General features: G+C 38.8%; 1 protein-coding gene across 15 annotated transcripts in view; it reads right to left on the reverse strand.

Moving 5' to 3' along the window:
* The window catches only part of DMD (dystrophin), a 1,213,044-nt gene that overhangs the window by 920,401 nt on the left and 277,556 nt on the right, over window positions 1–15,087 (reverse strand). For all 15 annotated transcript variants that reach the window (XM_062608089.1, XM_062608087.1, XM_062608095.1 and 12 more), the window contains exon 2: window positions 2,632–2,693. In XM_062608089.1, the coding sequence (XP_062464073.1) occupies window positions 2,632–2,693 (62 nt within the window). The remainder of the gene's footprint in view (window positions 1–2,631; window positions 2,694–15,087) is intronic.

A 15,087-nucleotide genomic window follows, 5' to 3' on the forward strand; every position in this document is an offset into this window, starting at 1 on the left:
CAGACATTGTTAACACAATTGTTGTGGCGGTTTCAAAGTTCCAGCAGAGAGCAGCTACACCTGAGGGCTGGTGATGCATTTGCATTCCCCCAAACACATACTTAAGATCCTGTGTTTCATTTACAAAGGTTTCAGTTATTTGAAATTTTAAAGGTTGAGATCTGAGAAAAAAAAAAAAAAATCTTACTCAGGACTAGATCTTTTATGAGAGCCCTAATTATAGTTCTATTATTAAAAACTAGGTTACAACGCCTTACTTTGCTATCATTACGTACACCCTGCAGAATTTAACTATTTTATAAATAAACTTCTTTTGAGGGCAAAGAAAAGCTCTTTCTGAATAAAATTATATTAAAGCAATATGCTCTAATTTTTTTAACGATGCCTGAAGTTTCAACTTATTGCATGCCATTTAGTTGATAAACCAAGAAGGTATCACTTAAAGAAAGTCATACACAATGTCTATGATCAGAGCAGTGAAAACAGAAAGGTCTCTTGGATTATATTCTCTATTTCTCCTATACTTCTAATTTACTAAACATTTTATCTCACAAACATTAGAAGCCAACTTTTGGGCTCTCTTACTGCAACAATGCTGAGGTACTTATAGATGAGTCACATACTGTACTCTTTAAATCACAGATTTTTTGCATAATCCATTTTCTGGTTGGTAAAAGGAGTAGGAATTAGCGTTTCAGACAAAAGTATTTTGGTTATATGTAACAACTTTTCAGGAAAAGAATAATTTGGCCAAGATTTAAAGATAAAGTGTTTTTTGGTAGACTGCTGAAATAAAAAGACCTTGTCCAAAACACAAGTGATACATGAGGCAAAGAAAAACTTGCACCATAGTTTGTAGTAGGTTTTCCTCAGAATCCAAATGAAGTAAAGGGAGATGAGTTCTTCTCCAGTATGTTTATGAATGTGTGTACACGTACAACTAAAAATTTATAGAACTGAAGTAAAAGGTAGTTAAAACACCACTGAAGTACACTCCACTGAACTTGAATTGGAGGAAAGACACCTAGATCAATTCAGACAACTGAGTCAAACCTACCATTAAAAGCATCTGCTTATTGGTCATATTTTCTAAACCCCTCATAATTACTGTTCTTCTGCACACTTCTTCCAAGTTTCCTCAGTAACAGAAAGGTCTTCTATTGCACAAAATCACTATCACTGAGAAAGCAATGCCCTAGGAACACTACACTTGATTTAGATAGAGAAGCACCAGTTACCCTTAGTTTTCGGTAACTATTTCTGTGACCATAACAAGGCCTAACTGGCAATATATTTCAAATTAGCTTGTATCAGACAATGACTGCTAGCACTGTGTCTTCATATATGGAACACCAAGACAGTAAACTACTTAAGTTAAAATCTCACTGTTGCCAAATAAAATGAAATTATTACAACTTTCATCTTCTGTTAAGTATTTCCTTTATCACAGCCATAATGTATATGCCTTTTTTTTTTTTAATACTACCGTGCAGCTGAATTGTGATTCACCACAATTTCCAGACTTTTCTTTGCATTTTTACTGATAATACAGTTGCTGCTTTTTCTGTATGCACACATTTTTCTTCTGTCCCAAATATAATACTTCACACCTGTCTTGTAATTCATTGATTAATTAGAGATCATTTGAGTTCAGGACTGTCTTTCCTCCTGATCCAGTCCTCCAAACTGCTGGTCATCTCTGCTGTAAAGATGCTGAGCACAAATGTGTGCTGTCTGAATCACTGGAAATACTCTTAGAAAAAGCTAACGACCCGTGGGACTCCCTGCTGGACTGCACCATTACTGAGCATGTTTTCCAACATTATGGTGGTCCTATTCAGATTATTTTACCCCTCTTTTTTAATAAGAAGAAGCAAATGGGACACAATCAGAAGCCAGACTAAACAGAAGATATATCACAGGTACCATTTCATTTGTGTCCATTGCCAGATAAAATGACAGATTGTGGGAATGACTTAGTTTACAACTGACAAATACAGTTCAGTAATTATCCTCCAGTGATTTTAAAAATGTTTAATAAAATTAATAGTTTGAGCTGAATTTTTTCCTGTGTATTAAAGATGAAATTATTACATACTGCCAGGGGACCTCATTTAAATAAGCTAGTTATCTTTTTTCAAGTATATTTCAGCTCTTTACCAAAGATAATGATTTCAAAACATATTATAATTGACTTTCATAATTCACTGGCTGGATCACACCTCTTGTCTTTGACCTTGCTCCTCTCCAATTCATTTGCTTTTGTTAAATTTGGGATTGCAATTAGAAACAAGAAAAGACAAGCTCAATAGAGGAAGCTTCTCCATATAGTGGTAACATAACAAAAACTGACAACATTCAGTAATATATCTGCATCAGTAGTCTGAGAAAAGGCAAAGTAAATAGAGGCAGAGAACATTTTAAAAGGATGGCTTCTTACAGTTCAACCTCTACTGAAATCAAAGGAATAAAACTTGGCGATTTTTTCTAACATATCAGTCAACTACATTCAGCAATATCTGAAACTGGTAACTGTTATCTTGAAAATTAAACCTCAGTGGAGGAAAATCAGGGGCTTTTTATTTAAACATTCAAAAAATTTTTTGTTTATGAATAAACAAAAGCATTTACCTTAGCAAATTGTGCATTTATCCATTTTGTGAATGTTTTCTTTTGAACATCTTCCCGTTCATCTGCCAGAGAAAAGTAAAGCACTTCATTAGAATTGTTCAATAAAGTGGCATAGTATTATTGACTGAAGCTTTGGTCTTGGTTTGTAGTAAAGATACTAATGATAATTCAAATGCATTCAGGGTACCTATTTGTATGTATTCTGTCCTTGGCAATTACATCATCATGTTTCAGAAAGCCTACAGGTTCCCTACATAGACATGGTCTATGCCCCCAGCTCATCTCACCCACCCTGTGGTTTCTTTTCTTCTGTAACTAAGCATTTTGCAGTAGGATCTGAAAATCTCATTCAAATTTTTAATTTTAAATAAGTATTAAAAGAAAAAGCTGTCATTGCTACCCAATGACATGAGCAACAGGAAACTCTTCTACAGCACTTTTATAAAAGTACTTGAAATAGTAAGTTTATATGCACATCCTCATATTTCTTGAGGAAGTCTTCCAGACCACAATGATAGCTCTCCATTGGTAGTCCCTGCCACACATTATGCATTTTCTGCCTTGCAGCTATTGATCTGTCACAATTAGTTATATATTTTTCCTGCAGTAGGGAAATTAAAAAAAATAACAACAAAACCCATGCATGTGTTCAGCCATACATGAAAGTCCTTCTCAATTCTTTAATACAAAAAAAAAAAAAAACACATTCCAGATGGAGATCTACAGGTCTTAGGCCTTGATTTCTGTATCTAAGTTTAAGTTGAAGAATTAAATGGACACACAAAGGTACAATTCTGAAGTGGACACACAAAGGTACAATTCTGACGTATTTTATGTAGGCAGGAAAAGAAAGAGTCCCTCAACTTAGACCCTAATAAGCATTTACTCGATAAGATCTGTAGCTATTATCTCTGAAATAATACAGAAGGTCAAACCTGTCTATGACAAAGTCAAACCAAACTAGAACTAAAGGGCATATGTGGAAAACACTGCAGAATGCTTATACTAAAATAAGGCTCACTCAATCCTGTCTTTTGCAGTAAAATTCTCTACTTTTCTTAAATAAAAAGGGATATTAAATTCCCATCTGAAATGTTCAGCAATTAATAATGTTAATGGATTCATCTGCATTTGAAAGTCAGGTATGGATGAGCTACATAAGAAATGCACAGCATTAATAACGTACTTTGCTTTTCCCTCCCTCCACCCCTCTAAGGAGGGATGGAAAAATCTCTTTAATGCAAATATATCTTTTGATCTTAAAACCTCATCTCAATAGCACTTTAAAAGTGGCTTTTCAGAAGAATGTTTTCCATTCTCTACAATACAATATACTGAGGAAAAAAAATAATACTAGCATTTGTAAAACTACTATTTCATTATAAAAAACTTCTGCATACAAGAATGAGTATATTCTAATTGCTTTCATGATTATGGTGAAGAAATTGTCAACACAATAGTACTACTGGAAACATACCATAGAAGTCAATCATTATATACATTCTGCCACTAATGTAGGAGCATTTGCTACGATAAACTTTCCAGAGTCCTACTGCTACCTATCCCAAATAATGCTTCTTGCTTCACCCCCTGCATGAAATTGGTGTTTTAATATTTTGTTGGCTGAAGATGCATAATCAATATACTATTATATTACAAACTTCTTCAAAAAATCATGTAAAATATTACATCTAAACAGCTACTTCTATTTAATCATCTCTGTTATAAATGCCAAATGTAACCTTAAAACAGGGCAGAAGAAGAGTACGTGGTATTTAGCAAGGAAAAAAAAAAAAAAAGAGGCAAAAAAGCCTCTTTCAGACTGTTTAAACTTTCACTTTTTCATCACAGGCTACTGTAATAGCATTTTCAGTAACAGTGTGTGGTGTTTGGAGTTTTTTTCCCCATAAGGATATATGCTAAAGGTTTGATTGCTATTCAGCAATTTGTGTCCATTAAGCTGATAAAAAACAGGGTCTCTTGGGGAAAATGACAGTTAAACCCACAATCTGAATGTTTGAAACTTACTCAAATTTAGGCAATGCTCTGCTACTTTTGCAAACACAAATCTATTCCACTGATGTTATCTTTATACAGAGATCATTTCAAGCACTTTTATCACTAGATGCTTGGTCTGACAAGTTGTTAGCCACAGCAATTTGTTAGTCACAGCCTCCTAATCTAAAAAATGATCAATGTCTTGGTTATGTACAGCATGTTTTCCCCACAGTAAACATGACATTTTTCAAAAAAATATGTTCTCCTAACCCAGATTTACAGATTGAATGCTAGATGTGGAAGCTGAATGGCATTTGTCTGGGTGCTGTAAAAACATTCCAGGAACACTTATCTGCCACTTTCATAATCCTTTATTTATAACAGATCCTTTAGCAGCAAACTGATGAATGCCCTTGCAGGTGTTTTTCCTGTGAGTCAATAAGAATAATCAAATGGCCAGGCAGGTAATTCCTTCAGCAGTTCAAAAGGAATGTAGTATGTTTACTTTTTTTCTTTCAAACTGGAAGAATTGCAGAATAGCATACTATCTCCCTTCAGGCTAAATTTGAACATGAAATACCGCATGGATCCAGAATTCATTTACCTCAATAATAACATGATCACTTCCCAAAGCAATAATATGTTTTTATCAGAATGCTGGACAGAGTGGAACAGGCTTAACATCCTTTCTGCAGGTTATCAACTCAGAAAATGAACTCAGAAATGAGTCTATAGAAAGCCTTCCAGGGGAAAAAAAAAATAAATAAATACTGACCTGTGAAATTTATCTGATTTTTATGCACTAGAGCCTCAAGTACCACTGAACAGAACTCGTTTAACTAGAACACATTCACAAATGGATCTTGTAATTCTGGTATTTCTGGTACGATGAGCATCCAGCTATGCAACTGTGAATGCAAACCTCTTGAATTAGCTAACTGCATATTTGACTTTAAAAGTATTATTCCAGTCTAGAGCTCATAAGAAATCATAGCCAGGAAAGGAAGTGAAGTATTAATGAAGCTATAATCTGACAAAGGACAGTTCTAAGATTTAATCAGATAGCAAGAGTAATAGCGACAAGTGGCACACTGAAGAATACTTAGGAACATGCAATCAGGATTCAGCAGAACAAAGATGAGATTATTAACTGCAAGTGGTTACCAGACAACTTTCCTAGATACTTTATTAAGTGGTTCATGTTTGAAACCTACTGCTAAAATGAAATTCTTTTCCATTTTCCAGCAAAAAAAAAAAAGTGCAGCATTATGTTGTCATCTCTTAGTACACTACACTTATTTTTCCAAAACACCCCCCCACCAAATACCACTAAACATCAAATGAAAGATGGCAACAGGAAAAAAAACAAAACAAAACAAAACATATCTGGTATACTCTAGATATGTCCTAAAACCATACAAGTGTTAGCAAGTCATAAAAAGCAGTACGTTTAAACAATGTGAGCTGATGAATACCAAGCAGATTTTAAATGAACTGAGGTTCAGAAATATACAGTATATATGGTCACTATATCATTCCATTTGTATGATGTAAGACACTCTCCCACACAAAACATGGATTGGGGGAAGCTCCACTCTTTGCATCTTTCTCTTTTTCTAGAGGATCTTCACTTTCTCTTACTCCTGACACACATGAATAAATAATGCTTTCACAGACCCACAGAATGGTTGAGGTTGGAAGTGACCTCTAGATGTCATCTGGTCCAACTTCCCTTGTCAAGCAGGGTCACCTAGAGCAGACCATCCAGCACCACATCGAGTCTGGTTTTTAATATTTCCAAGGATGGATAGATACTTCACAAACTCTTCTCCTATAGAAAATGACTCAATAGTGCACCTTTCCTATCATCTGCACTCTGCCTTCCAGAGATGTAGGTAGTGATTATCAATTTAAGTGGCTTAGGAAACTTTTCTGAAGAGTAAGTACAGCCAATTTTTGAAAATTAGAAGACACTCAACAAAAGTATGCTAACACTTCAGGGGTATAAGAAATGAGCTGTATCCTCAGATTGTAAGCTTTAATTTGAAATGAAGAAACAAATCATCATCCTTAAGGTGCCAATAAAGACATTACATAATACGTGTGGAATATCTGAATCACTGCAGAGACTGGTGATGATAGGAGGCTCACTTGTGTGAGCAGTCTTCAGCAAACAGTTCCATCACAGGTTGAAACACAAACAGGAAAAACAGAGACTTGTCTTATTCCGTTACCCAGTGTTGCCTTGAACTGGGTTAAACAATAATTGAATAGCTATGTTTTGTCTACTGGGAACTATCAGGAAGAAGAAAACATAAAAAATAAAAACCAATTCCCATACAGTAGCTGAAAACTTTGAAACAATGGTCTTAAGGCAGGTGTCAGTTCCTTCATTCATTGCAATTTCAGGTTCATCAGAACTGCACTGTACAAAATAAAAGCATCAGAACTGCTATTTTTGTTAGAAGCCAAACAATGCAGATTTAGAAAAGGCCAGGATTTGCTTCAGTGACTGGGAGTGAGTACCAACTCTGGTGGGAACACTAGGAACAAAAGAGGCCACAGACATCACATTATTGATACTCTGGCTCCATCAACTCACTATTCTTAGAGATTTCCATCACATTGTTACAATACTCTGCCAGTAACTGCAACTGCTGAGAAATGTTCCCTTCCCATTCTTGCGTATTTGAGAGGGAGAAAAGAAATCAATGCAATACAATGACTGAATGATATCTGAGTGGACTAGCTTTGATTTTTAGTCATTGAGGTCATCCAAGACATTCACAAGCTGACAGGAAATACAATAGACTGCTTTGACAGACAGCCAATGATTTTAAGTCTATTGCTCATGTAGGGCAATATGTAACATACAATTCTTTGTCCATCTTCTATAAATACACTGATGAGCAGAATTTATCTGAATACTGTTAAAACTCTGTTCCCTATGCTAACTCTTGAGACTTTACTGTGGAACACAAGTCAAATCACCATAACCAAACCATCTCAGGATTCTCTAAATACTGATGAACCTATTCAAAATCTCAGCAGGAACAGGAGACTTCAGTATGCAGAAAACCCTCATTAATATATAATTTTTTTAAAAAGTACATCTCAATGCTCTGAGAAATATCAACATTTTCTGAGGACGTGGTAAGATTCATAGCAAATTTAGGAATAAAATATTCCTAGACTGAAAAGACTTAATCTCAACTCTGTTTTCCCCCATCCCCTTGGTCAAATACAGGAACTCAGAAAGAGGGATTCTATTTGCTGATCTGAACAGAGGAGAGAATGGCTATTAGATGCAACCTACAAGATTTCTACTGATACCACAGGCCTAGACTGAATGTCATGCTGAGAAAGCCTTTTATTTTTCTCATTATTTTAGCTGGAATTGTTCTCTCATTATAAATGTTTCAGGGAAACTGTTTCCTGACCTCTTTTTCCTCTTTTTTTTTAAATTCTTTAAGGCATTACAAGTGTTTATATAACATCTCATTCTTCTGACCTAGCTTTGCCTAAAAACTAAAAAAACTAAAAAACTAAAGAGTGCGATTGAAGACGAGTATGGACGCAGAAGCAGCACAACAGATAGAGAAAACAACTGAATGCTAGTCTGGAACAAAAGGAAAGAAAACAACAACAACGCTAAAAGATGAAGGAGAGATGAAAGACAGAAGGGGAGGGAAACACTTTTTCCCTGGCTTGAGGAAAAAAAAGGGCAAAAGACATATAAAGAAGTAAAAGTGGGATGGGAAAAGGCAGAGACATATCCTTTTGAGAAAGAAAAAGGGATAAGGAATTTCTTGTGATATGGGCAGCTAGAAGTTATATGCAGGGAAACAGTGAATTTGAACAAAAGAACCATCCAAGTATGTACAACAAAACAGCACAGTGTGATCTGCCTCTCCAGGCCATTAACCACTTTCAAAAAAAAAAACAAACAAACCCCAAAACCCCAAAAAAACCTCCACAAAACCAAAGCAAACAAAAAACAAACAAAAAGATTTGACTAGCATCCAAAAATATCAGGATAATGCAAGTTAGACACGATCCCTAAAATAACAACAGGCAGGGGTGAAACATACACACAGGCTGCATATTTGTTAAAAACACTCCTCCCCAAATCCACCATTTCTCAGACTTTTTGTCTAAATAAATTGCAGCAGGTACAACTCCTGAGGTAAAAGCAGGAGCACAATTCCAACAGAATTAAATAAATAAGACAATAAACAGAATTTTAGTTCACATTTTCAGAACACTTTAAGTATACACAACATGGGGTATTCAGCTCCAATTCATATATTGGTAATGGTATTCCCAGCAGTTGGCCTAGTCCTCCGCTGGTCTACCACATGCGAACACACTAGGGAACTGATCATACTTCTCCCTGTCTATGGATTTGATTCAGGAGGAAGGAGCAGAACTGTTAATAGAGAATAACCCTCCTGAAGAGCCCATGGGCTGGTCGCTTGCTTCTTGCTGGCTGGCTATTAAGTGGAGTGCCTAATGACTCAACTGTTTAGACTGAAAAAAAGAAAAGAATAAAAACAAAACCCAAAGAAAGAGGACCCTGATTTTGCATATGTTGTCATCACTGGCATAAGAGCATGGGAAGGGAGTATCAGCGCTTTCCACTCCCATATCACTTGATACCATACTAACTGTCAAGACATTTCCCTCAAATGTTGGTGATCCACCCTTGCCTTAGGCTTTCAATAATAAGGACACGAAAGAGTTTTGAACCACACTCTACCAGAAATACCCTGGTCTCCTAGTTATTGACAGCTCTGCAAACACAAGCTTTACTGATTTTGTTTGCTGATTTTCTTTTCTTCCTTTCCAACTAAAAATTTTGCTGGATCCAGGACACAAAGTTTTCCCAGAGGGAAATCACTCCAAAAATGAAACCTAAGAAGACACACTGCTTCAATACATAAGCTTTCACTGTGAAGGATAAATCACTCCCCAAAATTAAGGAACAAACCTATCTCTGCCTGAGAAACCGATGCTCAAAAAGGAAGATTTCAGCTTATGACTCAAGTTATCTTTACATGGAAATATATAATAATTCATTTGGATATTCAGCTGTGTATAAACAGCGCACCCATTATTATTTATTTTTCAATATCATATACATACATTGACAAACAAAAAATAGGCTTAATAGAAGTGTGTGCTATTTCAGCATCATACCATCAATTTAGTAGCATTTTCTGAATACTGTAGATGATATATTACATGCTAAACTGAGATAATACGCTTACTTTCACTTAAACCTCCATGCTGGTTAGAACTGCTATAGCAGCTTAAAATCACTGCAGCTTTCTGGAACTTGCAGCACACTATATGACTAAACTATATTATGAACTTTTTGGCAGGCACCACTGAAATCATACAATCATAGAATCACAGGTTGGAAAAGAAAGACATTTAAGATCATCAAGTCCAACTGTTAACCCAGGACTGCCAAATCCACCACTAAACCATGTCACTAAGGGCCTCATCTACACAGTTTTTGAACACTTTCAGGGACGATGATTCCACCACTTCCGTGAGAAGCCTCCACCAACGCTCCATGCTGCCAGGACAGCCAAGTATCTTGACAAAATACCAACAGAGATGATTTATAAGATTTTTTTCTTGTTGTTAAAAGCAATTAAAAAAAAACAAAAACAAAAATGCTTAGTGCTATAAACTATATCAACTTCAGCACAAATCCAAAGAAAATTTGGGGAAGTTACCAATATTACTAAAATATGAAAGCAAAGTAAGAGGAGTTCACAGATACTAACTTCATCTTTTCAAGTTAATAAGTTTGAGGAAAATATCTTACTATTTCTTGTTGGATTATTTTTAACAGAAATTTTATTTCTTTTTCACAGATTAAGGAAGCACATGCTAAAAGCTGATGAGACATCGTGCAGTGCTACAGAAAATCAACAGGGATGACTTTTTCCATACAGATTTACTACTACTATTATACATAAAACCTACCAGAACTCCACAACCTAAAACTGCAATTTCTGAAACAGGTGATGAAGGATACTTTGATCCTTTCATCTCCTAAAGACTGCTAAGGACTTGTAAGGCCACTTAGCAGAGAGATAACACTCTGCTCAGAGTAAGGAAACATTTGCTGCTCAGTCCCATTTCTGGTTGTTCATCTGACTTGGAAAAAAGGGTAGAATCTAAAAGGTTTAACCAGGGAGTGACTAAATGTAATAAACAGATTAAATACATCTTAACTGTATTAACTCTGGTTTCAGATGTCCTCGATTTAACCCATCTTTGCCCCTTCCCAGAGAAAAAGGGAAATGCTAACAGCAGAGCAATTGCTAGCTCAAAAAGAAACCAGTATCATCTATTTTTTTTTTTTATCCCTCCTCAGAACACACACATATTTTCATACTCTGCTCCTTGTGGAGGAAGGACTGCAGTGTTAGGACAGATTGATAGGCACAAGCAGGTAGGCAAGGCTGCAGCAGTCCCTCTGCAAGCCCTAACATACAGCCACCACCAAGAAAATCCTCATCGGTTAAGGACTAATAAAATTGGTTTGTGTACAGAGTGTGTTTAGTAGCAACCCATAATAAGTGTTGTTACTCCTCTGTACCAATGATCTGAGAATTGCCGAAACTAATTTAAGGTGGAAGCAAGTGCTCTCACCTTGGCTGCAGTTACCAAGCCGTCTCAAAGCAAACCCCAGACTTATAAATGTTCCTGTCACCACTGTGGGAAAAGTTTCATACCGGAAAAAAAAGCAGCACTGGCAGATCCTGTATTTCAGCAATGTCACAAAAAAAAAAACGACAAAAAAACAACCCTCCACAAAACAAGAAACTTGGTTTTCAGCAATTTCAGAAGGCTTTGGCCTTCATGGTTTTCACAAGGGGAATTGTTATATGCACTGTAAAGAGGAAAAATATGATAAAGGAGCTGTCGCCAACAGTGAACTTTCCTTGCCAGGACACAGAGGTTGTAGGTTTCTTGGGGGGTTATGTTTATGTTTTTTTAGCTTAAGAAAACAAATCAGCATTTAATTGATCAGCAAGCCACCTCAGAGTAAGCCATGACAGAGGCACTGCATGGCAGTATTAATAGAGAATAATTATTAAAAAATAACAAAGTCAAAGTTATGTAATTAGTTAAAATTATCTACAATTCTCATATTTACAACTTACATGAAAAATGCACAATTGCCTTTAATTTTGTTCAGAAAACTGAACATACATGCTTAATGTTAGTCTGACCATGTCCTTCCTTAGCTAGAGATTTTTACAATCTAGGTTTCTGTTTGTGTTCAAATGTGAACAATAAAGGACAAGGGACCAAGGATAGTAAGATAGTAAGTCAAAGCAGCATACATCAAAAAGAGGAAACAGGAGCCCACAACTTTCCAAATAACACTGTTCACTAATAACAAATAAAGCCAAAGGAAGCATCAGGATTTAAAACATGTAATCAGACTCTAATCCACAACACCAATACCTAGTGTTTCACACAAGTTTCTGATGTAAAAATGAAATTGCTATACTGTTTTCAGCAAATGCCACCTAGTGATACATAGATGCAAAGCTTTAAACAGTTGTTTGTGGGTTTTTTTTAATGCATTTTCTCTCAGATTTTCAGATCTGCTTCTATAAAAACAAACAAACAAAAAAAAAAACAAACACCAAAAACTTCACATGGTCAAAGGCCATCAAAATTCATGTCACACAGAGGCAGAACACAGAAAGGAGGAAGGGTTAACCACACTTAAAGGACAAACATTTGTTTCAGCTTTTGTTAAAATATTCATTAGAAATATCCACACTAAGTACTCAGTGATGGCTAGCACTTGCCTGTAATATTTCAAGTTCCTTTTTGTTCCTCTGTCCAAAGCAATTAGAGAACAGGCTGTTCTAGTCTGCTTGAGTGACTGCTGTCTACTTTATTTCATCTGACCCAATTAGTGTCTGAGTTAATTAGTAGAAGCTGCCACTGAGACATGTATCAGAGAAGTTTGCAACTAATGAGACCAAGGTGTTAATATGCAATTGTTTACAATACACACCCTGTTCTTGCAGTGAAAATACTGTCTTAGCAAAGCTGATAACATTTACTGGCTGTCCTGGGTTCAGCAGTAGCAGTCATTTTTCGCCTTCTTGGTAGCTGGTGCAGTGCAATGTTTTGACTTTCAGCTCGGGAACAGAGCTGATAACAAGCGATGTTTTGGTTTGGCCAAGGACTTTGTGAGCCTCATGCTCTGCCAGGGAGGAGGGCAAGCCAGGAGGAAGCAGAGACAGGACACCTGACCCAAACTGACCAAAGAGGTATTCCATACCACAGCACGTCATGCCCAGGATGTAACTGGGAGTTAGCCGGAAGGGCTGGGAGACTGCAGGGTTGGAGGAGGTATCGGTCAGAGCTTGGTTGGGCCTGGGGGGCGAGTTATCGGTCGGCTGGTGGTGAGATGATGTATTCTCTTCCCTTGTTATTTCCTTTATCATTATTATCATTGGTGGTAGCAGTAGTGATTTGTGTTATACCTTAGTTACTAAACTGTTCTTATCTCAACCCGTGGGAGTTGCATTCTTTTCGATTCTCCTCTCCGTCCCTCCGGGAGCAGGGGGAGGGCAAGAAAGGGGGGGAAGTGAGTGAACGAATTACCTGACTGGGTTTAAACCACGACAGTTCTTTTTGGCGCCCAACGTGGGGCACGAAGGGTTGAGATAACGACAGATCTGACCAGATTAATAGTCACTCGTCACAATGCTGATTTATTGGCTCTCAGAGTTGTTTCGCTTGATCTCACAGCTTCAGAATGTTGTAACTTACGTAGAGCCGGTATTTGCTGTGATAGTGTTTATCAAGTATGGGGCTTGGGCTAAGGTTCTTGTCTCACTGTGCTTTATGGCAATGGCTTGTAATACGGGCGGGCTCCAGCAGCAGGGCGGGACGGACGTGGCCGTGGACTTGTACCTGGCCGTCCGGCTGCTCTTCACCGTCCTGGCCCTCGCCCTACTCTCCATCTTCGTGAGGCTGCGGGGAGCAGAGGGGGAGCGGCCCCGGGAGCCGGCGGCAGCCGAACCGGCCCGGGAGAGCGGCCCCGGGGACCAAGCGGCGGCGGGAGCGGGGCCGGAGGCCGCGAGGGGACGGCTGCCGGTGGAGGAGGTCGGGGCGGTCGAGGAGCAGAAGGAGGCGGCTGCCGAGCAGCGGGAGAAGGCGGCGGAGGAGAGCCCCGCGGCCGAGCCGAGCCCCGCGGAGGAGCCGAGCCCCGCGGAGAAGCCGAGCCCCGCGACGGCCGAGAGCATTCCCCGGAAGCCGCCCGCCGAGCCTCAGGAGGATGCAGGAGACCACGCAGCATTTCCCAGCGAGGAAGAGCTGGACTCAGGAAAAGAGAAGCTGGCGGTGGGAGAGCCGGCAAGCACAGCAGCTACACCAGCCCCAGTGACAAGTACAGCAGCATCAACTGAGAGTTCTGAAGGTTTTGAATGGCCTTTGGGTGTCCTTGGGACCTGCCTGCTGATTGTGATGGGGATCAGCATGTTGGCACACACACAGACTGTGTTCTACCCACAACCATTTTGTCTGATCTCAAAAGTTAAGCAGAGTCAGGTTTGGGTCTTGTCTGGGGTTAGACAACAATATAGGGGGACCAAGAGGTTTTCCCCAAGGCTGGACAGTCATGAGTGGCAGGGTGTGTGGGACAGTATGGGCAAGTATCTAGTCCACTGGGCCCCTCCAGTGCTTTGGAAGCGTCGGAGATGGAAGGCAGCTGTATGGAGTCCCCAGCAACAAGCTGCACAAACTGCTTAAGGGGACAGTGAATTATTTTAAGCCTGGTGGGCCCATGGCACTTCAGGCCATCAGAGCATAGATGCCACATAGAGATGGACTCATGATCGAGGGGTGGATTTAGCAATGGACACTATTGCCCAGGTTATTCACAAGTGTGAACACTGCACACAGTCTCTCCTGCTCTGGAAGACTGTTACAAGAGATGGAGCCTGACATCATGGACCAGATGGACTCAGCAGCTTTATAGGGACTGGTCCATGCACTAAGATAAGAGTGCACTGAGATAAGAGTGATGGTATATTGAAAATGTGGGATCTGAGCATGACGTGAATGGTATGGAATAAGGGGTGGATAATGTCCTGGGTTCAGCAGTAGCAGTCATTTTTCGCCTTCTTGGTAGCTGGTGCAGTGCAATGTTTTGACTTTCAGCTCGGGAACAGAGCTGATAACAAGCGATGTTTTGGTTTGGCCAAGGACTTTGTGAGCCTCATGCTCTGCCAGGGAGGAGGGCAAGCCAGGAGGAAGCAGAGACAGGACACCTGACCCAAACTGACCAAAGAGGTATTCCATACCACAGCACGTCATGCCCAGGATGTAACTGGGAGTTAGCCGGAAGGGCTGGGAGACTGCAGGGTTGGAGGAGGTATCGGTCAGAGCTTGGTTGGGCCTGGG

This window comes from Pezoporus occidentalis, unplaced genomic scaffold (genome assembly GCF_034315485.1).
Source record: "Pezoporus occidentalis ecotype Australia unplaced genomic scaffold, CSIRO_AGI_Poc_V1 ctg129, whole genome shotgun sequence".
In the NCBI taxonomy this organism is placed as follows: domain Eukaryota; kingdom Metazoa; phylum Chordata; class Aves; order Psittaciformes; family Psittacidae; genus Pezoporus; species Pezoporus occidentalis.